At 38.6% G+C, this 26,115-nt stretch overlaps 1 protein-coding gene across 3 annotated transcripts in view; it reads left to right on the forward strand.

Annotated features, from left to right (window-relative positions):
- ELMOD1 (ELMO domain containing 1) overlaps positions 1-26,115 on the forward strand; it is a 736,789-nt gene that overhangs the window by 179,311 nt on the left and 531,363 nt on the right. For all 3 annotated transcript variants that reach the window (XM_044072606.1, XM_044072608.1, XM_044072607.1), the window contains exons 3-4: positions 3,571-3,716; positions 14,246-14,274. In XM_044072606.1, the coding sequence (XP_043928541.1) occupies positions 3,571-3,716; positions 14,246-14,274 (175 nt within the window). The remainder of the gene's footprint in view (positions 1-3,570; positions 3,717-14,245; positions 14,275-26,115) is intronic.

Genomic DNA, 26,115 nt, shown 5'->3' on the forward strand with positions numbered 1-26,115 from the left:
ATTTTAGTGCTACTACTGAGAAACCAGCTAGTTCTAAGGGAAAATTTGAAGAGCAGACTTTCTGGCACCTGGAATAGTTTAACTGTAGCCCTGCTGTGCTGCGCAATGTGAAAAATGCGCAAACACATGCTTTTTTAAGCCAGAAAGTTGAAAGGGATAGAAATCAGCCCAAAAAGGCTAATAAAATTACAATTTCAGAGCTGGAAACCACTCCTCTAGTATTAGATAGGCAGTACAATGCTCACCACTCCCACTGGTGAGCAGTAGGACTTCCCTTTACCACAGCAAGGTCTGGATAGCTGTGAACACAGAATATAAAGTCCTGAAACCATCAAAGCCTGGGATCTGGACTATACTAGCTAGGAAAGGTGGGAGACGAGCAAACAAATTAAACATTTAAGCAATAAAAGCTAAAAACTGAGCCCCGTTCCAGAAGTGTTCGATCAGTCAAGTTCTAACTGCACACTCCTGCCACTATGGTGCAGGGGAACCTTCTCCGAAAAAAGATGACCTGGATTAGTGCTTAAGTTATGCAAATAAAACTAGATTCAGCAGGTCTGAATCTAGTCTATGCTACAGCAAACAAGGCGTACCAATTTCAGAAATAAGCAGTTCAAATAAGCAGGCACAATAAACCTTTAACCAGAAATTCCCGGCTCAGAAGGGCAGAATCTAGCCTCTCCTCCCACAAGAGTGCAGACCACAAACCTTCTTAACGTTAAATAACTGACCTGAAGCCAAAGTGCTTAAACTAGAACAATACAGTTTTAGAATAACAGACACTGGGCCTTCATTCAGCAATTCCCAACTTAGAAGGATGTAAGCTACCTGTCCTGCCAAAACAGTGCAGACCACAAACCTTCTTAATGTAAAACAACTGGTCTGAATCCCAAGTGCCTAACCAAAAACCTGAGAATAACAGTTACAATTTAATCAGGCTACTACCAAGCAGTGATAAATGCAGCAGAATAAATACAATTGAGTAATTTTAAGATGAGGCAAAACAAAATAATGTAATAAAGTAGGAAGAAACACAAATACAGTAAAAGCAAATGAATAAAGTGCAAAATTTATTTATTTATTTATTTTTTCTATAAGGCATTTGTCATTGACTAAAACTGAAAGACTGCTTTTATGCAAAGGTTGTGTTATTGTTGACTTCCAAAGTTTGGGAACAGGTTTCTGCAGTAAAAAGTGCTTTGTCAGAACAGTGGTGAGCATGGGGTTGGATACAGCAACTACTGTTAAACATGAGGTGGCAGGACGTAAGCTGCAAATGCATCTTAACCTTTGCAGGTTTCTGATAAAGCAAATCCATACAGTGTGCAGAGTGCAGGGTAGAGGTTATAGAACCTAATCAATGTGCTGGAAGTCGAATGTGCGGTTGTGTATGCTACTGTCAAAGTGTACACTTCGCTGTTTATCTGGTTCTGTAAAACTCAGGAATGAAAGGAAATGTAGCTGTTACTTTCTCAGGTATAACAGCTGCTTCTCCCGTGAGTAGAATTGTTTTGGATTTATTTATTTATTTTTTATTAGAGTTAAGTATTGCCTTCTGCTTTTCAATCAGATAATCTTGGTGATATTGTTGATCTTACTAAATGCAGACAGATAAGCCAAATTCAATTGTTGCATATAAACAAATAGCCATACAGACAACTTGATTTCACCCTGTCTTTATGTAAAATAACATGCTGTCTTATTTCACGTAAAAACTTCATGCACCTAGTAAGTAACTCAGATGAGTAGCCGCACATTTCATACTAGGGAAAAGAGCTTTAATAATGCTATTAAATATTCTCTTAAAGAATTATATTCCTCGTAATTGCTTGATGCATTCAAACCTTTTATAACTTCAGCGCATCCATATGTGCTGTCTTAATGATCTCTCTCTGGTGCTACCCCTTCATGTGGAGTTACAATGAATTACTCTAGACTTTACATCTGCACTCTGTCTGCTTGAACTGAACTAGAAAGCCATATACTAGCTTGGTTACTGATATGTTGCCATAAGAAATGTACCTTTTATTTGAACTACACATTTGACTGTAAATTGCATGTAAGGCCTTATGGAAACTCTACTCTGCATTGTACTCTTGTGCTGTTGTTGTTTTGGCAATTTTACTTGGGAGATGTTTTTAACTTTCTCATTAGGTCTTATTTGTAAGTGGTCTTGTTCCAATTGGAATAATGCAATTACTAAAGCTGAGTGAAAACTCCAGCTTGGCTGAGATTTTTCTTAAAGTTTTTACTGAATGATGTGCCTGTGTGTCTTTTTTTACTGTTTAGTTTGCATGGTGGAATATTTTGCAGGCACCTTAATCTTTGTGGGTCTTAGCTGGGTTTAAAAAATCTCTGTTTCTGAAGTATAGCCAAACTATTCACTAATGCTGTGCAGACAAGGTCAATAAAAAGGCAAAAACATGCTTGTCCACAGCTAGTGGGGTTTGGTTTTAGTGGCCTGAATGTAACCATAAAGACTTAAAAAAAAAAAAAATGTTGTGGATATTCAGAAACCATGTAGCTGAAACTTGATGTCCTTAGGGTCATTTACATATATCCCATGGGCCTCCATTTCAGGACGTTTAAGGTATCACACAATGAAAGCTCTAACTTGGATGAATTTTTCTTGAAGTTTTTATTGAATAATAATTGAATAAGATTTTAATGAATCTGTGTGTCCTTTTTACCCTTTGGTTTGGATGTTAGTTGGGATATTTTGCAGGCGCCTTAATCATTATGGGCATCAGATGGGTTTTAAGACAGAGTGTTTCTGAAGCATTGCAAAACTATCACTTATGCTGTACTGATTAGGTTAATAAAAAGGCCAAAACATGCATGTCTACAGCTAGTGGGTTTTGGCTTTATTGGCCTGAACGTAGCCATAAGGTCTTAAAAACTAAAAAAATAATCATCAATATTCTGAAGCCATGTAGCTGAAACACTTGATGTCATTAAGGGGTCATTTGCATATATCCCATGTGCTGCCATTACAGTAGGTTTAAGGTATCACACAGTGGAAACTCAAGCATAGCTGAATTTTTCTTGAAGTTTTTATTGGATTATGTTGGTGAGGTAATTTTGCCTGAAAGTGGGATTTATCTTTCTGTTTTGTCTAAAAGTGGGATTTATCTTCCTGTAATTTTTTTTCTGTTTCTTAAGTTGTCTCTTTGTTAGACATCACAGTACTGTACCACTGTATCTCAGGTGCAGTTTTGTAAAGAGACTAGGATGTTGCAGCAGAGAATTGTGGCTTAGAGAAGGAACAAAACTACAGAGGCGAGAAAGGAACATTAAGGGACAAATATCTTTATACTCCTTCAGATGTCATAGTAATAAATAATGGAAAAAAGGGAGTATATTATCTATAAATGGAATGATGTTAGACATAATTTTCTGCCTTTTACTATTTTATTTGAGGTGTCAGTTGTTCACCTCACATTGTGGTCTTGGTATGGGATTGTTTGTTTTATAAAACCCAGTTAAATTAAATATAGAGGTGACAGAAGTTGTTCTAAAAGTGAACTCAGCCTAGGTTTCTAAGTGTTTCACTTTTTGTTTCCCATTCAGAATGCTGGCTCAGCTTTTCTTTTACTTCTATTGCAAATGCTTATGGAGTGGATTGAAGTTTGCCATGAGGAAACTCACAGGGCGATGTGAGCTACAGAGAATCTGTTATAGCACAAAACCTGGAGCTCGAAGGACCAAAAAAATAGGTAATAGCACTTCAAGTTATAGTCTGTTGTTTTTTTTACATAGAGGTTACTCATTTGTCATTTAGATTTCACCACATAGTTTCTTTTTCTGGAAACAGGTCCAAAACTGTTAGCTTCTAGACTTAAGAATTGTGGTCCAAGTTTACATAGTCAAAGAAGAGACCCCCAAATCAGGAAGAACATTTTAAAAATGTTTAAGTATTGACATATGGCATGATTATGTGCCTACATTCCCGAGATCTCCAAGCTGTTATGGGAACACCAGAAAAATCTGAGCATCTGATTTGAACTGACTTGAAAAATGGGCACATTTTCATAAACAAGGAACATTTGAGAAGTAATATATGTCAGGCACTTTGTGTTTATAATGAAAATCCATCTTTCTTAGTAGTGATAGTAAACAGATTATTTTGTCACTGGCAATTACATACCTATTGTACTCTTTTGCATAGAGATCTTTAGTGTTTGAGTTTTAAAAATATTGGCTGTTTGTTGATAGTTTGAATATATTTATTATTAATTACATTGCTGCTTGCTGCAAGAATTTTGTAATACTTGAACTTTGATGTAATATATCACCAGTAGTTTTTCCTAATTGTGTCTTATTATTAGACAAACTTAAACTATAATGTGTGCATTTCCTGTTCTTTAGTGTAGTATATGGTACAGTGAAACACTGATGGAATTTGCACACTATGTAGTGGCCATTAACTTGTTTGCATATGTATCTGGATAGTGAGATGTAAGGTATTATTTAGAAACATGATGTTTATATTCATAATTAGAGTATATACATGAAGAAACCATATCTGTGCAATATCAGCAACTAAAAAATGGTAGTGGAAGAAAAGAAAGAAACAAAATCAAAACAGTTCTGCTTTCTGTTTGAAAAGTGCCATGTTGAGGAATTCCAGCCTCTAAAAACATTTACTTATTAAACTCAAAAATTCCTTGGGAAGTGAACTTCTAGGAATGGCAGAGAAGAATTACAAGTTAAGATAGAGAAGTATCAGCAGTACATAAATGATGTATCAGCAGTACATAAATGATGTATCATTAGTACATACATGACATATCAGTAATACATGCGTCAAGTATCAGTAGTACACACATGAAGTATCAGTAGTACCCACATGATGTATCCGTAGTACAAACATGATGTATCAATAGTACATACATGAAGCATCAGTAGTACAAACATGACATATCAGTAATACATGCATCAAGTATCAGTAGTACACACATGAAGTATCAGTAGTACCCACATGATGTATCCGTAGTACAAACATGATGTATCAATAGTACATACATGAAGCATCAGTAGTACAAATATGACATATCAGTAATACATGCATCAAGTATCAGTAGTACACACATGAAGTATCAGTAGTACCCACATGATGTATCATTAGTACCCACATGATATATCAGTAGTACAAACATGATGTATCAATAGTCCATACATGAAGTATCAGTAGTACAAACATGACATATCAGTAATACATGCATCAAGTATCAGTAGTACACACATGAAGTATCAGTAGTACCCACATGATGTATCATTAGTACCCACATGATGTATCAGTAGTACAAACATGACATATCAGTAATACATGAATCAAGTATCAGTAGTACACACATGATGTATCATTAGTACCCACATGATGTATCAGTAGTACAAACATGATGTATCAATAGTACATACATGAAGTATCAGTAGTACAAACATGACATATCAGTAATACATGCATCAAGTATCAGTAGTACACACATGAAGTATCAGTAGTACCCACATGATGTATCATTAGTACCCACATGATGTATCAGTAGTACAAACATGACATATCAGTAATACATGAATCAAGTATCAGTAGTACACACATGATGTATCATTAGTACCCACATGATGTATCAGTAGTACAAACATGATGTATCAATAGTACATACATGAAGCATCAGTAGTACAAACATGACATATCAGTAATACATGCATCAAGTATCAGTAGTACACACATGAAGTATCAGTAGTACCCACATGATGTATCATTAGAACCCACATGATGTATCAGTAGTACAAACATGATGTATCAATAGTCCATACATGAAGTATCAGTAGTACAAACATGACATATCAGTAATACATGAATCAAGTATCAGTAGTACACACATGATGTATCAGTAGTACCCACATGATGTATCAGTAGTACAAACATGATGTATCAATAGTACATACATGAAGTATCAGTAGTACAACCATGACATATCAGTAATACATGCATCAAGTATCAGTAGTACACACATGAAGTATTAGTAGTACCCACATGATGTATCATTAGTACCAACATGATGTATCAGTAGTACAAACATGACATATCAGTAATACATGAATCAAGTATCAGTAGTACACACATGAAGTATCAGTAGTACCCACATGATGTATCAGTAGTACAAACATGATGTATCAGTAGTACATACATGAAGCATCAGTAGTACAAACATGACATATCAGTAATACATGCATCAAGTATCAGTAGTACACACATGATGTATCAGTAGTACCCACATGAAGTATCAGTAGTACCCACATGATGTATCAGTAATACCCACATGATGTATCAGTAGTACAAACATGATGTATCAGTAGTACAAACATGATGTATCAGTAGTACATGCATCCGGTATCAGTAGTACACACAAGAAGTATCAGTAGTACACACAAGAAGTATCAGTAGTACCCACATGATGTATCAGTAGTACACACATGAAGTATCATTATACAACTACCACCATTAATATTCCAAAACGTGCGCGCTGATTGGTCAGTGTGCACGTTGTAAATCAGAGTTATACTAATGGAAAAAGGTCCGGTTGCCCGGACTTTTTCCATTAGTATAAGTCTTTTTGTACAGCAACGGAGAATGCAAGATCTCCATTGCTTTTTACACACTGTCTTGCAACATAGCGAGACAGCTTTAAAAAAAGTAACAGAGATCTTCCTATCTCTGTTGCTTTTTTTAAAGGTGTCTCACTATGTTAAATGGGTTTAATATAGCGAGACAGCTTTAAAAAAAGCAACGGAGATCTTGCTTTCTCCGTTGCTTTTTTTAAAGCTGTCTCTCTATGTTAAACTCCTTTAACATAGCAAGACAGTTTGTAAAAAGCAATGGAGATCTTGCTTTCTCCATTGCTTCTGCCCACAGCTCTGATGTACTGTGTAAGCATACGCATGCGCAGTACATCAGAACTGCCGCAGAATACCAGACAACTGTGGAAGGGCAGCAAGGAGGCATTATACAATGCCATTATTTAAGAAAAGTAATTATTTTTTTTCTTAAATAATGTCATTGTATAATAGCAGTAACCCACTTCTGGGTGTGGGTAATGCTGGATTAACCCACGATTGTCTTTGTTTGGCCACTCGGGCTTCGCCCTCATGACCAAACCACACCAACCGTGGGTAAATCCAGCATTACCCACACCCAGGCGTGGGTTATTGCTATAGTAGTGCACACATGAAGTTTCAGTGGTACATACATGAAGTATCAGTAGTACATACATGATGTATCAGTAGTACACACATGAAGTATCAGTAGTACATATATAATGTGGCATATTTTTTGCCACTTCCAGGAATTCCCAGCTTCATGGTGCAAAAAAATGGAAAAGAAGCACTCATTTTACTTTTATCTGCTGCTCAAAGTCCACTTAAAATGCTAAGTTATGATCTCCGTTCATTCTTCTTAATTTATTCACAAGTCAGGATATTAAAGAATAGCAGAGAACAAATACCTGTCAATGGGAAATAATTCTGAAGCGTCATTGCAAAATTTGTTGCTAATCAGAAGATTCCCGAGTAGAAGTAGCTGTTATATTTGACTCTGCTGTCAAGAGACAATAATTTCAGGTGTGGCTAGGTGGGAGTTCTTTTCAGCACCAACACATAGATAGAAGACAGTGACTAAGTTTCAGTCTTCTTGGTGGTTTGATACTATAATGTCAGAATGTCATTAAACCAGCTTTCTGCTGTGTAGTTTCTGATGCTATGAAGGAGGCAAGGTAACATAATGGTCAACTAAAAGAACATATTCAAAGCATATTTGATATATTAGTTTATCAAGACAGTCAACAATTCAACTAAATTTTGAAAATAACCATTTACCAACTAAATTAAATATATTACAAATGGGAAAACAGTGTCTGTGTGGAAAAATACATTTAGAGGTAAGATCAAAAATATAGTTTGCATTTTTTGAAGTACTAAAACTGTCAGATGTGTGCTTGGGTGCTTGATGATTCTTGCACGGATGATGGGTGTGCACATCCAGTGGGGGGTGAGATTGTGGTTCCTGCTTAGCTTGCACTGCTGCTCTGATAGCAGTGTCTTCACTGAAGAGTGGCCTTCCAAGCCACTGATGGTAGCCCCTGTCATTGCATATGGGCGAGTATGTGTGAATGGGCAGATGTGGCTTTGGCAGCCCTTGCAGTGATTCAGGTACTCTCATCACCACCAGAGGTAGGTTTATGCCATAAAAATGAAAACAATAACCACACCAGTAGGATGCCATCAAGAGAACAGACTACACTCATGACTGCCAGGATGATGCCCTTCCTGAGACAATGGAATATTTGACTGAATAAATGCTTGATGGTTTACTGGCATGAGAGCAAAATTACACAAAAACTACCATAGAAAAATGCTTTCTGGTAACTTATAAAAGTCCGGCTCCTTTGCTTTTTAAAGATGCCTTAGTTCTCTTTGTCATTGTCTTCCAAGTCAAAGTCAGAGTAAATTTTATTGTCATGCAGATCAGCACAGAGGAAAAAGTGCTTATCACTGCATGACATTTCGATACTCAGGCTCATACCGTATGAATGACAGTTTACAGAAGGAAGATAGCTTAAATTAAATAATTTAAAATACCAAAAGTAGAAATCAAAAATATACTAAAAATAAATAAAGTAAAAAAAAATTAAAGCTTTTTAGAGCAGAAACAAAGCAAACACAACGGCAATAGGAACAGACTCAGTAGAAATATAAGGATATATAACAAACATTACTATGAATAATAAAGAGGCACACGTAAAAAACGTACCCACCGCCAATATATGGTATAAACTTCCAGTTTACAGTTTTCATAGTACAGATAGAGATGTATAAAGTGAGCTATGTAGAGAGTTATGAAAATAACAGTGACATATTGCACATAAATAATGGTTTACCCATTTAGCTGGTTAGACTATGGGTTTGTTGTTCAGCAGTCTGTACATGCAGGAAAGCAGTCTAAGGAGGTTAAACATCAGCTTTGGGCAAAATATACACAGCCTTTTGTTTGTTGCAAGGATTATAGTAGTCCATAATCAAATGCTGCAAGTTTATTTTTCAAATCAAGATGAAATGGACAACTTTGAAGTTAATCTGAAATATTACAGAATTATCAGATTATAAACATTCACACAAATAGAAAAAGCCCTTTGTTTATCCTGTTAGATTCATAGAACAAAACTATAATATTAACTCTCATTTGGGACTTGAACCCAAGACCTCCATAATACAGTGCTGGTGTTACAGTCTCTGAACCAATAAGAGGGACTAGACATGTGGTTGATGATTTTTTGTTTTAAACTTAAAGCATTATCTTTTCACCCAAAATGGTGCTCAGGAGGTGAATTTCTTGGCATCCATGTTTTTAAACACATAATAAGCTGATTATGATCAGAGATTCAGTTATAATCCTCTATGTAGGCCTTATGATTTTAATTTTAACTCAGTGCAAGAGGGTCTGCAAGAGACTAGATGCAGTGAACTGTTCTAATATTAGTGTAAAAGGACTATTTCCAAAGTAATGTTTGGGAATATATTTTCCTACATTTCATTTCAAATTCATTCAGAAATAGAGATATAAGTGAATATTTCTGGCATTTATTTTATTTAACGAAACTAGATTATAGTTAAGCTAATTTGTTTAAATGTTAATGGATTAAAACATCCAGTTATGAAATCAAAATTAATGTACTATTTTCTAAACTGGTAAATGCAGAAGTTGCTCATTTGCAAGAATTTCCTTTGGTTTAGTGTGAATAGCATATGCATGTTGCATTGTTGTTAGTTCCTTATTCAGTCGAAAATGGGACTTATTTTTTTATAAGATCCCAATCTATTAAATATCTCTTCTTTTTTTCCTAGTAGGTGACACTACTGAATTTATTAAAAGTAGCCTTCGAAATAGTGTGCTACTGTTAGAAATGTTGTGTCTTTCGGCTTTTCCCGGTTAGGGGTCGCCACAGCGGAACTTCGGTCTGCTAATGATTGTCAGCAGATTTTTACATGCCGAGTTGCCAGCCCTGATGCACAACCTTCAACGAAGGCACGCCCATCAATGCATGTCTCCACACAGAAGATGCTCTAGCTGAGACTCGAACAGGACAACGTCTTACTGTGAGGCGACAACGCTACTGTTAGAAATAAGGATCTTATATATTGGTCAAATTGTCATATTTTTATGAATACATTTGATTAGGTACGTGTCTACTGGAATCTATTTTTTAAAATAAGGATGAAACTATTAAGGATTAAAACAAAAGATGTTAGATAATGAGAAGTCTTATCCAAAAATATGGGATTATTTCTCTATAATTATTAATAGTGTCAGTGACATAACAATTCCTTATCCAAATTATCTAAATTAATATTTAAAATCTAGAATTACCTATAGACAATGGGACCTTACTAAATCATGCAATCTGAATAAGTCTGATGATGACATTAGTAAAGAGTTGATCTCGCATCCGTTGGCCTATCTGCATCTAATGAGTTTTGTAAACATTTTGCATGGAGATGCATGCATAAAATCTATATTACACCATATAAAGTTAAGAGATGGATTTGCAATAAATCTTTAGAAGTGGATTGGTGTCATATCTTTTTATAATGTGAAAAAATGCTAATTACTGGAATGATATTCATATGTTCCTTAAGGCATTGTGGTCTGATACATGTATAATTTCTGACTCTTGTATTAATTACTCACAGTACCCTCTAGTCTGGGTCTTGTTAGCAATATTAAGAAAAGTAATTACACTGAATAGGAAAAGTGATTCATCTCAGATTCTAATGAGTTTCTAAAGTTGGACATTGTTGTCTGAAAGAAATGTGTATTATTACTATGAGAGCAAATGGTAAAATACTGGGGCAAATTGAAATTATTGCTAGAAAGATATAAAACAATGTCAACTGTAAAGAAGAATAAAAATAAGAATTCTTCAAAGTTAATTCAAGTGTGAAATTTCAACATATATATTCTTTTTATGGAAGTAATATAAATCGTTTTTTTTCTTTCATCAGAAATAAAAAATGAAAAATAAAAAAATAGTCGTAGGTGTACAAAGATTATGAAGGTTTATAGCTGAAATTGCTTTCATTATTAGCAATTTGGAATTTTTTTTTTTGCTTCATTTTATATTTCCTATAACATAGCTTCTTTCAGACATTTCTAAGTGAATATTTACATTCTTTGCATGTCTTATAATGTTACATTGAGATGATAAATTATCAGCCATACTGTAGTTAAGACAATCTGACAACATGTATAAATCATAAGCATTACAAACATCACTCCAAACTTCCAACAGGGTTTATATACTCTTATTTAGCTGACAATAGGAGTTTTGTTGAATAAAAATGCATTGAGTTATATGCATATCAAGCACAGACAGAGTCACAGATAAATTATTTTATCTTACAATTCATTAATCAGCCATTCAAGAATATGGATATGCAACCTAAAGTTGGGTCAGACAACATATCTTTGGTTATGTTAGCTATGTGGATAACACTGTCTGACGTAGGTGATGAGATATATGAACACCTAGGTCATAGTTGTACCTGAAAGCAAGACTCTAATGCAGCCACTCATCATTGTACCCCTGCTTCTGTGTCTAACATACAGTGGCATGTGACAGGAGTGAAGCCACAAGAGCCACAGTGAGAGTTTTTGTGAATGCAGTATAGTAAGTGAAATATAGTGGCAGAAGCAGTCTTTGTACAAACAGAGATAACTTTGCTTTGTTATACCAGACTGGACAGAAGTATCATTATGGTGTTATTTTAGAGAGAGGGGATCAGTCTTTTAGTGAAAGCAACTGACTGCCTGTTTCTTGCAGCTGACTTTTACCATGTCATCACACTTAAATGATCATCATGAGCTGTGTGTGTGTGTGTGTGTAAGCATGTGCAAACACGTGGGCATATGTGTATGAAACAAGATGAAATACATTTCCACTGGCAGAATTTTGTATGTTAACCACAGTAAGATGTTAGTGGCATCCTTTGGAAGATAGTGATTTTGGTATGGGTCGCATGGCGCATTTTGTTTGTGAAAGCAGCTGACTTCTGTTGCTTCCTCATCAGAGTTAACTGAATGCCAGTATGGACTTTCAGAGGTAGTGTGTGTGTGTATTTATAACAGTTTTCCTCTTGGGTTCAGTCTGCACATGAAAGTAACCCAAGATTGCTATTACTCAATCACAGCTAAGGGGTCATTGGTATAGATTGTCAAGAGCAGTTTCTGTGTGCTTGTGGTTGAAAGAAGTCTGAAATACAATTCTTTGTGCAGAATTTATGTCATTTGATTACAGTCAACATTGGAGATTTATTATTTCATTAATTTATTCTCAAACCCATTGTATGTATCTCAGCGTCATCTCAGGATGAGTGTCTGTACTTGCACACAGTGGTCATGAGTTAAAGAAAATAGTACTAGATTGAATGCCAGTCTCTTACAAAACACACGCACACACACACACACACACACACACACACACACACACACACACACACACACACACACACACACACACACACACACACACACACACGTCATTTATACATGGCACACATACTCCTACAGGCAATTTGATGGTTTGCCAGTTCTCCTAGAGTATGTCATTGTGATGTGGGAGGAAACCAGAGCACTTATGAAGTATATAGTTGGATGCAGACATTACATGCAGACTACAGAAATAGTGCATCGCATCTGGGAAATCAACTGAAGAACCAAACATTCTGAGGTAAGAATGCTATCGTCTGGACTGTTGTGTGGTGATAGCATACATTACATTAGCTTAATGGTAGAAGAGGACAGGAAGCGTATCTAGTGTACCCTTTTAAATGCTTTAATGTTTTACCTCTGAACCTCATATCTCTCTGTTCTTAGGTCTAGCTGTCTGTCTGTCCACTGCTCTGTCCGTTTCCTCCTGCATCTTTCCCAGCATGGCACCCTCCCTTTGCTTTCCTTTCTGAAGAGTAAAAGAAAATATTCATTCAGTACTTCAGCTTTTTTCTGGTCTTCTGTGCTTTCCCTCTTATGTTTGTTAATCCTGGCCAATTATATCCTTTATGAAAGCTTTGTACTGGAAAAAAGCCTTTGCTTCCCATCATGATTCTTCTAATTCCTTTTGAACTTTAGCCAGTGATGAATAATCAACTCTTGACTGTAAAATTCAGTAGCTCTGGGTGTTATTGTGTCAGCATTCTACATAAAGACCTTTAGAAAAAGTATTATGAGGGCAAGGTCCTCAATGTTTCATGACTAGGAAGGGCAAGAATCTTCAGTTTGGACATGCTTCTATAAATAGCCTGCAGAAATTATTTTATAGTTCAGAAAATAAGGAACCTGAATGTATTTATGTCTTGAAACTGATTGGCAACAATTTTGAGGTTTGCTTGAAGTATATCAGATCTAAACCTAGGCCCACTGTTGTCATGCCTCTGGCCATTTGAGTTCAGGCAGGTATTTTCTGTGGACTGACCTGGACTTGAACCTGGCACTTTGTACCTTTTGTCATCAATCAGTTTACACATCTAGCACCAAAAGCTGTTTGAACTCATAGAGACCATGATATCTCATAAAGAAATGTATTCATTTCTGGATTGTCCCTCCCAGTTCTAAAATAGCCATTTTTTGTCCTGATTTTTCTGTCCTAGTATTCATCTGCTGTTTAGTTTGCATAATATAAACAGCTAGTTGTTTTGACCCTGTCTTCTCCCACCCAAATCTATACCTGTGTTCCCTGAAAGTTAAACTCTGCTTGAAATCTCTGCACTCTTGTATGGTTCTAATCTTGCCCTCTGTCAGTGCCTCATGTTACCTAGATTATACCTAGTCTCCCAATCTCCACGCATATCTCTTAATGTCAGCTAGGCTTTAATATTTATGTGTTGGTGACACACTGAATCTTCCCTAATAACACAATGTTGCCTTGCTCGTTTGACTTTATATAGCAAAACGTGTGATTTCCAGATGCTAATCTGGTAAGTGTCTGAATGATTCTCTGCTTTATAATAAACTTGTGTATGACTCAGCTGCTCTGAGTATTGGAATAGCTGTAGGAATGTGACTGTTTTATCATTCAACTGTAGAAGCAGTGTGTGTTTGCTTCTTTAATTTCAAATAAAATGACTTCAGCTAGGCAATGTTTTCTAATTATTGTCAGATCATTCATGGATTTTCTTGTCTTTTTTTATTTTCTAGAAATGTCTCTGAAGCATTCAAAGAATAAGGTAGGTAAAGTGATTTAATTAAAACTATTTTCAAAAGGTTCACTCCAAAGTTATTTGTTATTTCAATTAGTGCAGTGAAATATCTAGAGGCCCCAAAGGCTGTGAGTTCCAGGAAAAGGTGTTGTTGCTTACATTATACCAAATTACACAAAGGTAGGTGTGATATTTTGTTGCATGAAACTGCAGCTATAGGAGGCCAATCCTGGATGAAGGCTGTGCATGCATAGATGGGTTAAGTATATTCATGGGATAAAGTGGAATTTTTATGATTAGAAGAATAAGGTAGCTAAACAGGTGTAACACTGTGTTCCTGTAAGATAAGGTAAATATAGAAATATTTCTATTTACTGAAGAAATTCTAGAATCCACTATATGATATGTTAGAAATCTATGAAAGTAAGCATGTTTGCAAATGCATTGTAACTACATGGTAAAATAAAGTGGGTTATTGCAGAAGATACAGGCATTGTCATATCTGTTTATTTAATCGTGAAATGTTAACTTAATTGGTGCTTTCTCAAGTAGATGATACATGCTGTTAATTTACCATATAATATGAATGCTTCCAATTTGCTGTGCTGCAACCATTAGTGGGCAGTGGATTTTTGCTCTTCATTCTATCTGTTCCTGAACAAAACTCCATTCCAGCTATATCACTGAAGTTTGCAGTTTTTTCTTTGCTCTCCATTTTACCAAGTAGCAGCAAACTTTGTTGGCCAATGGCTCACAATCATCAACTGAAGACTTTCTACAGCCTTTTTTAGGTGTACTGAGGAAAGACACAACTGCGGTGGTGGTGCTGCGGTAGTGTTGTTGCCTCACAGTAAGACGTTGTCCTGTTCGATTCTCAGCTAAAGCGTCTTCTGTGTGGAGACATGCGTGAATGGGTGTACCTTCGTTGAAGGTTGTGGGTCAGAACTGGCAACTCGGCATGTAAAAATCTACTGCCAGTCATTAGCGGACCGGAGTTCCGCTGTGGCGACCCCTAACCGGGAAAAGCCGAAAGACACAACAACTGAGGAAAGACACAACTTTCTGTTGATGTTACAAAACAGGGCCTGATGTCTTCTTGTAGATGTTAGACTTTATATCTACTCTTCATTGTCCCATGTGCTGGATCTGTAGCTGTAAGCAACACAAAAAGTAATGCAACTATATGTGCATGTTGTAAACCTGAGCATCTTCACATATGAACAATCTCTAGCTTGAACACTTCTGTCATGAAGTAGCTGCAGATTTGCAGAGTGCATTATGGCAAGTGTACAGTATTTCTGTGCATTGTCAATGATTTAGAAGAAAATACCATTTTTCTGGCTTCTGAACCTGGCATTCTATGCCCAAAGTGTCTGGATTGTTTCTACATTTATTAGCCCTGTGCTGCATTCTAAAATTGATGCTGTGGCCTGCCAAAGAAGAGGGCAGTATAGACTAGTCAGATGCTTTGAAGATGGGGACAGTTTGAATATCGACTGTTATGGTGAGTACTTCACACGTATGTACAATACTACAGGCATTTGGCATCAATAACTAATCAATCCATTACTCTGTCTGATCTACTACAATGATTGTATCTAGTAGAATAGCTTGATGTTCATCATGTTACCCTGCTGCAGTCATCACACTTTGGTTATCCTGTCGTCAGGTGGTCCCGCAGTCGGCCTGAATTCCAAAGTCTTGGTCCGGCGTCAGTTGCTGTCACTTCTTCCCTGACGTCAGTGCGCCAGGGGTATATAAGAGGCATCCAGTGCCATTTTCTTCAGTCTTTCTTGCCGCGCGGTGCCTGAAGCAGAAGCAGTTCGCAAGTGCCGGTCGGCTGACACCTGAGATTTGCGAATCGAATTTCAGTCCGAAGTCTTCAAAGCTAAGTACCCCGTTGGGGAACCTTTTCTTGCCTCAGTCCGATGTCAGAAAAAGTTAGCAATTGCATTTCTTGTGGGAAGCAAATACCTCATAAGGACTTTCATTCTTATTGTATACCTTGCCTAGGCCCAGACCATGACGTCACTGGTTGTCGGTTTTGTGCTAGGTTCAATAAGCGAACTATAAAGTGACGCTTTGATTTCACATGACACTACTCCGGTAGGAAATTTAATTACACTATGCCGTCGGAACAACCGACTACCGGCGTGCATAAAAAACGCAAAGATAAAGACAGGGCCTAGATCCAAGCCAGACTCCGAGGCCTCGGCTGGGCTGGTCGCCGGTTCTCCGGTTTTCAGTGAGGCGCCTACGCAGCCCCTGGTGACTGCAGAATTGGAACCCCAGACTGCTTCGGATTCTCAAGCAGAGAGTTGTAGGCCGACGCAGCCATTTTCTTTAGGCCCTACCGACAACATTGCAGAAGGAGAAGCTGGTGCTGTGGAAACACCTTCGGTTACAGAAGGTGTCTTCAGACCGACTACTCTCACCATAAAATCTTATGCTAAGCTTAAGACTCCTCTAAAACCAAAAAAGACTGCATATCAGTCTCCAGTTCAAGGCCCCATGCCTAAGAAACAGATGCTTAAAATGGCCGAAGATTTGATTTCTTTAATCAGGGGTTCCCAACCCCCCCCCAGACAAAAGGCCTAGACAAGAGGAGGATTATGCCTCCTCTGATCAAGTGTCTATTTCCTCAGGCTCCTCTGAGGAACAGGATTACTCCTTTCCCCTTATGAAGATTCTGATGCTGAAGATTCCATTCCCTCAGCTTCTCCCCTGAAGACTATTCCTTTGGGGAAACCTTACATACCATGAGGGAACATTTCCACTGGGAAGGTCAGGACTACTCCGACTCAAAGAAAAGGCTCAGAGAGTTTCTTTTACTCCCCCAGCACAGACCACTTGCTATCCCTCCAGTTTTAGACATTGTGGATGATGTTTACTTAGAATCTAGTCTAAATCCAGATTCTCTGCCTCCTGCTCCAGCCAAACCAGATAGATATTATAGAGTGCCTGACTCACACAAATTCCTTTACAAAAGCCCTGTTGCTGACCCAGAGATAATCTCCCAGGGTCCCAAAGGGGCTAAGGCTTCTATGGCTAAAAATCCTGTACCCTCTGAAAGAGACTCCAGAGCACTAGATAGGTGGGGGAAGAAGGTTTACACCTCAGCTACTCTAGCTATGAGAGCACTAAATTGTCAATTTCACATGCTGAAATACCAGCAATTCCTAATGTCTCAAATAAAACAAAAGATGAGCACACACCACAACAGTCTGAATTCAAGGAAATGCAGGATCTGTCGCATGCAGCTGAACAGGTGGGCAAACATACTTTACAATGTGGATTTGATTCCTTTGAAGCTTCCTGTAGAGCAGCTGTTACTGGGTCTGTTATATGTAGGCATGCTTGGTTAAAGGAACAAACTCTGCCTGATCATGTTAAAGCAAAGTTACTAGATGCACCCTTACAGCAGGATGTCTTATTTGGGGTTAAAGCAGAAGAGGTTTTAAAGAAAATGGAGGATAACGCAAAATCTATGCAGACGGTCAAAGATTTCTTACAGGTACAACCCCCACGCTTCAGCAGAAATTGGCCAACAAAAATTGGTCCTTTCCAGCTTCTGATAGACCACAGAGGGGTAAATACAGACGCCCAAGGGGCAGAGGACAAGCACAAATCCCTTACAAACCTCGCCAATGGGGCACTGCAACACAGAAGGGAGGAGAAGACAAGTCCCAAACTACTAGAAGACAAACACAATGACTTAAACCTCAAACTGCCAAGCAAATTTCTCTTGGCAGCTCCCTTGGGAGGAAAATTAGCATTTTTTACAGACAACTGGCGCATCATCACAAAGGACAAATGGGTCCTAGACATTATCTCACAAGGATACAGATTCCATTTCCACACCTTGCCAAGGATAAAAGGAATGCCAAACCTGCCACAAAATCAATGGGCAGAGGCACAAAAACAAACTACAGCTCTCATGCACATGAGAGCCATTCAACTGGTACCTACACAGGAGCAAGGCCAAGGATTTTACTCAAGGCTCTTTCTAGTCCCCAGAAAGGACAATGCTTGGAGACCCATTCTGGACCTTTCAATTCTAAACACCTTCTTGCAAGTATCCACATTCAAGATGCTAACACTACAGCAGCTTCTTCCCATGTTGGGCAAGAAAGCTTGGCTAGTAACGTTGGACCTCAAGGAGGCATACGTGTATGTCCCTATCAGACAAAATTGCAGAAGATACCTCCGTTTCATTGCAGGTTCAACCCATTACCAATTCTCTGCACTGCCCTTTGGCTTATCTACTGTGCCCAAGGTCTTCACAAAATGCCTGGCACCAGTAATTCCATACTGCAGACAAAGAGGAATTCAAATATACCCATACCTGGATGACTGCCACATCCAAGCAGAAAGCAAGGACATTCTCTTACAACATCTGACATTTGTAAAACACCTTCTAAGTTGCCTAGGCTACACAGTAAATGAAAAGAAATCAAAACTAGTGCCCTCACAAAATATGACATTCCTGGATGCCAGCTTGAATACAACGGCCCAGATGGCTTATCTGACGCCAGACAAACAACTACAACTAACTCAATACTTCAAAATAATGGCAACAAAGACCCAACTCCCTGCAAGAAAAATTCTGCAGGCCTTGGGCTTCATGGCATCTTGCATACTACTAATACCATTTGCAAAACTGCATAGGAGGAAATTACAATGGTACCTGAAAAGCGTATGGACTCAACACAGCCACAGCTTGGAAACAATGATACCTCTCATTCCCTGCCTTCAACAGGAGTTTCTATGGTGGTCACAGGCATGTCACCTCAACAAGGGTCAGCCTTTCACCTTACCCCCAGCCAGGCAAACTATGGCAACAGATGCATCGGACTATGCCTGGGGGCACACATGGCAGGACGGTGCGTTCAAGGCATATGGACTGCAGATCAAAGGAATCTGCACATCAATCAAAAAGAAATGCTAGCTGTACAGAATGCTCTGACAGCCTTCAAGGACCTCTTACATCCAGGACAGCTTATAATAAGGACAGACAACACCACAGTAATGTGGTACATAAACAAACAAGGGGGTACACACTCCTACCTTCTATGCAGGCAAGCAATGACCTTGTGGAACACAGCACTGGCTTACCAAGTTCAATTCCAAGCTCAATTCCTGCCAGGAAAAAAGAACACATTGGCAGACGACCTAAGCAGAAACATCATGGATCCTCACGAGTGCAAACTGGATCCACAAGTATTTGCAATGGTAACTCAAAAATGGGGGTGCCCAGACATAGACCTGTTTGCCAACCCCCAAAACTCTCAGCTATCAAAATTTTGCACAAGGACATTTCACCATCAAGCTTGGAAAGTGGATGCGCTCTCATTCAGTTGGAAAATGCTGACAGTATATGCCTTTCCTCCATTGCCCCTTCTCACCAAGGTGCTGCTGAAAGACAGGATGGAGAGACCCCGAATGATACTCATTGCCCCAGACTGGCCATGCCAGCACTGGTACCCACTACTAAGGAACATGGCCCAGGGCCCACCATGGATTTTACCACAAATTCCTCATCTGCTCACACAGCAAGGCAGTCAGATTCTACACAGCCAGCTCAAAACCTTAAATTTGGCTGCATGGCAAATCACCTAAGCAACCAGCCAGCTCCTCTTTCACAAGCTGTTATGGATGTCATTCTGGAGGCCAGGAGGCCCAGCACCAGGAAAGCCTACTCAGACAAATGGAAAAGATTTTGCGCCTGAAACCAAGCTAAAGGCCAAAATACCCTTCAGCCGGACATACCTCAGATTCTACAATATTTAACTGAGATGTTACACAAAGGACTTTCTTTTTCATCTATTAAAATCCACGCCTCAGCTATGTCAGCTCACTACAACACGGATCCTCCCTTATTTTCACATCCACTTCTAAGGCAGTATCTCAGAGGGGCCAAAAACATTAGGCCTCCCAGGAGAGCGCCAACACCAACTTGGGACCTCAGTTTTGTTCTGGAAAAACTTACACTGCCACCTTTTGAGCCAGCTTTCTCAGCTGACTTAAAGTTTATATCATGGAAGACTGCCCTGCTGCTAGCAATTACTTCAGCCAGAAGAGTCTCAGAGTTACAGGCACTAATGGCAGTAGAGCCTTTCCTCTTTTTTCATCAAGACAGAGTTTCTCTACGAACTAACCCCTCCTTTATGCCAAAGGTGGTATCCAGTGTGGCTCTAAATCAAACCATCCATTTACCCACCTTCTTTCCAAATCTACAGAACAAAGGAGAAAGACTCCTGCATTCCTTGGACATTCACAGGCAACTACGTTACTACTTGGATAAAACTAAGGTTTTCAGAAAATCTGACTAACATTTTGTATCCTATGCTACAGCATCACAAGGAAAGGCTATTTCAAAACAGACCATTTCCAAATGGATAGGACATTGCATACATTTTTGCTACACCCATCATGGAAAACCAGTTCCTGCTAGCATAAGGCCCCACCCTACCAGGGCAACAGCTACATCTACAGCCTTCCTCAGGGGGGTGCCAACCAAGGATATTCTGGAAGCTGCAACTTGGAGTTCAGTACACACCTTCACCAAACACTATCACTTACCACTTTACTCTAAGACTAGAGCTGGCTTCACCACTGCAGTTTTGCAGGGCCTTCTAGCCTCCTCTAACCCTGTTTGCCTCCACCTCCCATCCTTAGCTTTGGGATTCTACCCAAGTGTGATGACTGCAGCAAGGTAACACGATGAACATAGTACAGCTTTGTACCTACCATAAATGTAGATGTTCGCGTGTATACCCTGATGCAGTCCAGGTTACCCTCCCTCCATCCCCTTTGACCTAACTAAAACCTTTCAATACCTTAAAATCTGATACAACCTTTGTGGTGTATTTGCTTATAGCTGGAGGGATGTTTTGTTTGTGCTAAACTTTTATTATTGGTACTATCTACTGACCACCTTTTGGGGGGCACCTGACATCTGGGGCAAGAAAAACTGAAGAAAATGGCATCGGATGCCTCTTATATACCCCTGGCACACTGATGTCAGGGAAGAAGCAACAGCAACCGACGCCGGACCAAGACTTTGGAATTCAGGCCGACTGCGGGACCGCCTGATGACAGGATAACCCAAGTGTGATGACTGCAGCAGGGTATACACTCGAACATCTACATTTATGGTAGGTACAAAACTGTCCTTTATGTATCTCTCCAGGTTAAACCAACCCACTGCACTGTTGCAGGAATGCATGAATGCATCTGCTGATAATCACCTATTACTTCCTCTAGTTAAGCAGGATAGACCTGTCTACCCCAAGCACACGGACTTTTCTGAGTGTACTCCTACTAAAACATCTTGTTCCTTTTTTCTCAGATACCTTGCTACTTCTAATCTGACAAACGACTGGATATACACTGCACTGTTTTTCCCAATACTGTACTACTCTCAATCTCTCAATGTACTGCATATATACGTACTACCACAAATGTAAAACTCTGTCAACGATATGCTGAAATGACTCTGTAACAAACTTGTATATAGTCCTGCTAATAAGATGTTAATATCTGACATTGTACTGCTTATAAATCTACTACCAAAAATGTAAAACTCTGCCTACCACATGCTGAAATGAGTCTGTAACATACTCGTATATAGTACTGATAACTTGATGTTAATATTTGACTATTGCATGCTGGGTTGTATTCATAGATGTAATGAAATCCTAACCTGCGTTGTACTGTATCTGGAGCTTTTCTCCCCGGGCCTCCTCTGAAAAAGGACCTGTGTCCAGTCGGACTGTCCTGGTTAACAAACGTAAAATAAAATAAATAAATAAATAATAATAATCTGCCCTTCATAAATTGGATGCTGTCCTGCTAAGTCACCTGCTTCTATAGAAACCCATGGACATTAAACTACTATCCTACTTTGTCGAGTCTCTGATTTCTTGAATCTAAGATTACCTTTAAGTATGAAAAGGAGTAGTCCACTGTTGTGACTTTTCCAGACATTGTGCAACTTAAAGTATGAGGCTGATAATATCTAATAACAACAGAAGGCCCACTATGCAACCACCTGCAGACATGTTACATCAGCATTCCTCAGCACTTGATTCTCTGTCATGTGGGAGTGACGAGGGGAAAGAGACACCATGGCTGGTGTGGATTTTGTAATTCACCTTTTGTAGAACAGTTGTGTCATCATATTCTTCTCATTCTAGAGTCATTGAATACAGTACAGAAGACTTGATTGGTGAAATTTGCTAGCAAAATTCTACTCAGCCACTCCGCACATAAAGAAGTGTTTTTGCCATCATGAAGTGTGTGTCACTGAATAACTTTAGCTGGGCAAGAGAGACAGAATAAAAGATGCTCAAGCCAAAGTAATGTACCACGAGAGCCACTACTTACATTAAGCTAAAGGTATAATCCAGTGAATTGTGTAACAGGCAAAACATGCATGCGTCTAATAAAGTGATTTTATAAAGTACCTGATAAAATAGCATCTGTTTTTGTTGATGAACTTCAGTAAGGAATTTAATAAACGCAAGTTCAGATTAGAATCAAATGCTTTACATTTTGTTACCTTTTTTATTGTCATAAGTTCAGTCCAGAATTTCTAATATTTTTCAGAGATATTGATTAATTATAAAGCTATTGAGATCTATGTGTAAAGTAGTGGAAAATAAACAAATTGACACATTTTGATTTTTACTTAACTTTTCTTCTTTAAAACTTCCGCGGTGTTGCAGAGGTGGTGTTGCCGTTCGATTCTCGGCTTGGGTTGGGAGTGCCTTCTGTGTGGAGTCTGCATGTCCTCCCAGTGGTCGAGTGGGCATTAGAAAGACATGCGTTGAATGGGCGTGCCTTCATTGAAGGTTGGGCGTCGGGCTGGCAACTCGACACCATAAAAAAACAACTGCCAATCATTAGCGGACTGGAGTTCCGCTGTGGCGACCCCTAACCGGGAAAAGCCGAAAGACAAACTTAACTTTTCTTCTTTAATTTTGTACAAGAAGAGTATAACATGTTACATTGTGCATTCTGTTCCTCATTCCTACATATCTTTCCCTGCAGAGTAGACCTTCCTTTAACTGCAGTAATGATAAAAGGATTAGTTGATGGGCCACTGCATTACCTCTGAATTCATACCACTTATGTGTACCTCTCCTTTCCTTATTGCTCTTAGCCTAGCTGTTACCATTGTAATATCTTAAACTAAATGTAGACCCAAAGTAACTGCACACAGAATGCCTGTGTTCTTTTTTCTCTAGCTGTTGTTTGTTTGTGTTGGAGTGTAACTAAACCTCATTTGAATTTCTCCTAATTAATTTCTCCAGTGTATGATTATTGTCTAACTGGAGATTTTACATCTCTGTTCATTTTGCCCACCGCATCATCGTCAAACTTTTTTTCTCTCTTTAATCTCATTTGCTATCACCCATCATGCTTCCAGAGTTAGGATATTTAGCCTAACTGTAGCAACGTTTGTAATTGCGTGTGTGTTTGTGTGTGTGTGTGTGTGTGTGTGTGTGTGTGTGTGTGTGTGTGTGTGTGTGTGTGTGTGTGTGTGTGTGTGTGTGCAAATGCAAGTAGTACAACCACAACATGTTGCTTCAGCGTCTTGAAGCTTTTACAGGGCTGACCATACCTGTCAATCGCTTAACCCAAGAAATCTGGACAAAGTAAAAAATAATGAGGGGACAAGGGTACAAAAACAGGAGCACATTTTAGATACTGTTCTTATAAACTTAGAAAGTTGCTAGAACAAAAGGTGTTGTGTTAACATGTATTTTCTGAAGGACATAGAGTCTAAAACTCAAGTATCTGTCATTATTTAGTGACTTCAGTCCTCAGTCATATGCCAGAAAACCGCAAATTTTATGAGGAACAGCCTAAAAATATGAGTAGAAAATCTGGACATTTTGCAAAAATCTGTACAGTTGAGAGATATGGGGCTGACCACATCAAAGCATCTGGTATGTAAATAAGCATATCTTTAAAGTGATATTCTTCTCAATAAAACTATTCTGTCTGATATTATTGATAAGTTTCTTACACTGTGTATGTGAAACCAAAGTTGTCACCAGTTTCTTTCTTATTAACAAACCCCCCCTCTCTCTCTCTCATCTTACCTGTATTGTACAGTACACTGCAGTATATTGCTTCTCCGTAATCATTTTAAAATCTTGCGTGTTGCTTTCCCATGATCATAAAGTGCAAGGCACTATGCCACAGCTATACTTTATAAACTCTGTATGGTGTTCTTTATATGCATTAGTTGACCCATGCAAAAATTAGCATATGTGTGCTGCATTACTTCAAAGGCATGGGGCACAGCACAGACGTAATAGGCTTCTTGGATAAGCAAAACAATTTATATTGCTTGTCATGATCATAAAAAAACAAAAAAGAATGTCATCCATGCATGCAGCAAAATCTGTTTCCTGTCCCTGTTTTACATTAATTATCTGTCATGCAAGCAGTGCAATGTATAGGTAGGGTTTATAGATGTAATGTACAGTACTGGCTAAGCTTTGTATGATAGGCAGTTCATACAGATGGGGAGATGCAGATTTTTGGTTTCACCACACTCACTCATTACTTTCAGTTATCCTCCAGTTTGGTAATACTCAATTCGTGTTTTGAATTAAAAATCTGTCAAGTTTATGCACTACTAGGGCATGGAACTTCTTGTATTTGAATTGAAAGCACTTAAAATAAAATAGGCCTTTTACTTAATGAGTAAATTCAGTTTCCCGTTTCCCATATGTTTTGTCACACACAGCACATGCGTTGTTTATATGTTGCTCCTTATGATAATAAAGTGCAAAGGAACATTTTACAGCTATAGCCAGTAAAATGTTTCCCGTCCTGTGTGCTTTGTCTTATCACATAAAGCAGCACAAAGCAGAGCTGGGTGTCATATGTGAAATGCATCTGTTACATCTACTGCACCTAGCTGTGCTTTATTCTGCTTTGCTTGATTGACAGATAATGTGGAAGAGGGACATGAAACAGAGTTTCATTCCAGCCACACTCCCTTATTAATTTCCAATGTATGCCAGTTTTCGGGTAACAATCTCTCATATTTTATTTATTTATTTATGTTTACTGAAGTAGTGCACCAATCAATACTGACAAATTTCACTCTCAGCCACGGTGAAATATGTCGATGGAGAGAACTTGCCAGTTTTAGACAAATGATCTGTTGAATTTCTACAGCACTAGGACAATGAACAAATTGTAAAAACGCTAAGTAATGGCAAGTATTCCTTTTGCTTCGATAGATTGATTTTGTTTCCTTTCCCCCAGGTGTTCTTTTGCACGTAGCACTGCTTTCTCTGAATAACTGAATTACTGGAATGTCTGAAAGCTGTATTAATGTAATTGGGCTTCATTACTCCCTTTTGATAATTTCTTTCTGACCAGGCTGATTGACCAATGCAGGCTGGTCATTTAGCCTTTGGAGACAAATTCTGATGTAGAGACATGATAAAGCCACAATGAGAAACACATCAGTAGTGACATGACAGCACTAGTAGTCTCCCTAGCAGCCCATGCAGTCTCCTTAATAAAGCCTCCCCCCACACATGCTTTCAAACAACACACACACACACACAAACACTTTCCCAGATGTTCCCACATGTGTGCACACACAAACCCATTCATCTACAAGCCCCCCCCCCCATGCACACACATTCGCTCACACTTATGGAACCAAACACCCATATACTGTATATGCTGCATATACTCCACCACACACAGATAGGCAGACAGACATACGCACACACACACACACACACACACACACACACACACACACACACACACACACACACACACACACACACACACACACACCATGTGCGTACACACTTACACACACAC

The sequence above is a fragment of the Protopterus annectens genome, chromosome 5.part0 (assembly GCF_019279795.1).
Source record: "Protopterus annectens isolate FY-2018-M chromosome 5.part0, PAN1.0, whole genome shotgun sequence".
Taxonomy (NCBI): Eukaryota; Metazoa; Chordata; order Ceratodontiformes; family Protopteridae; genus Protopterus; species Protopterus annectens.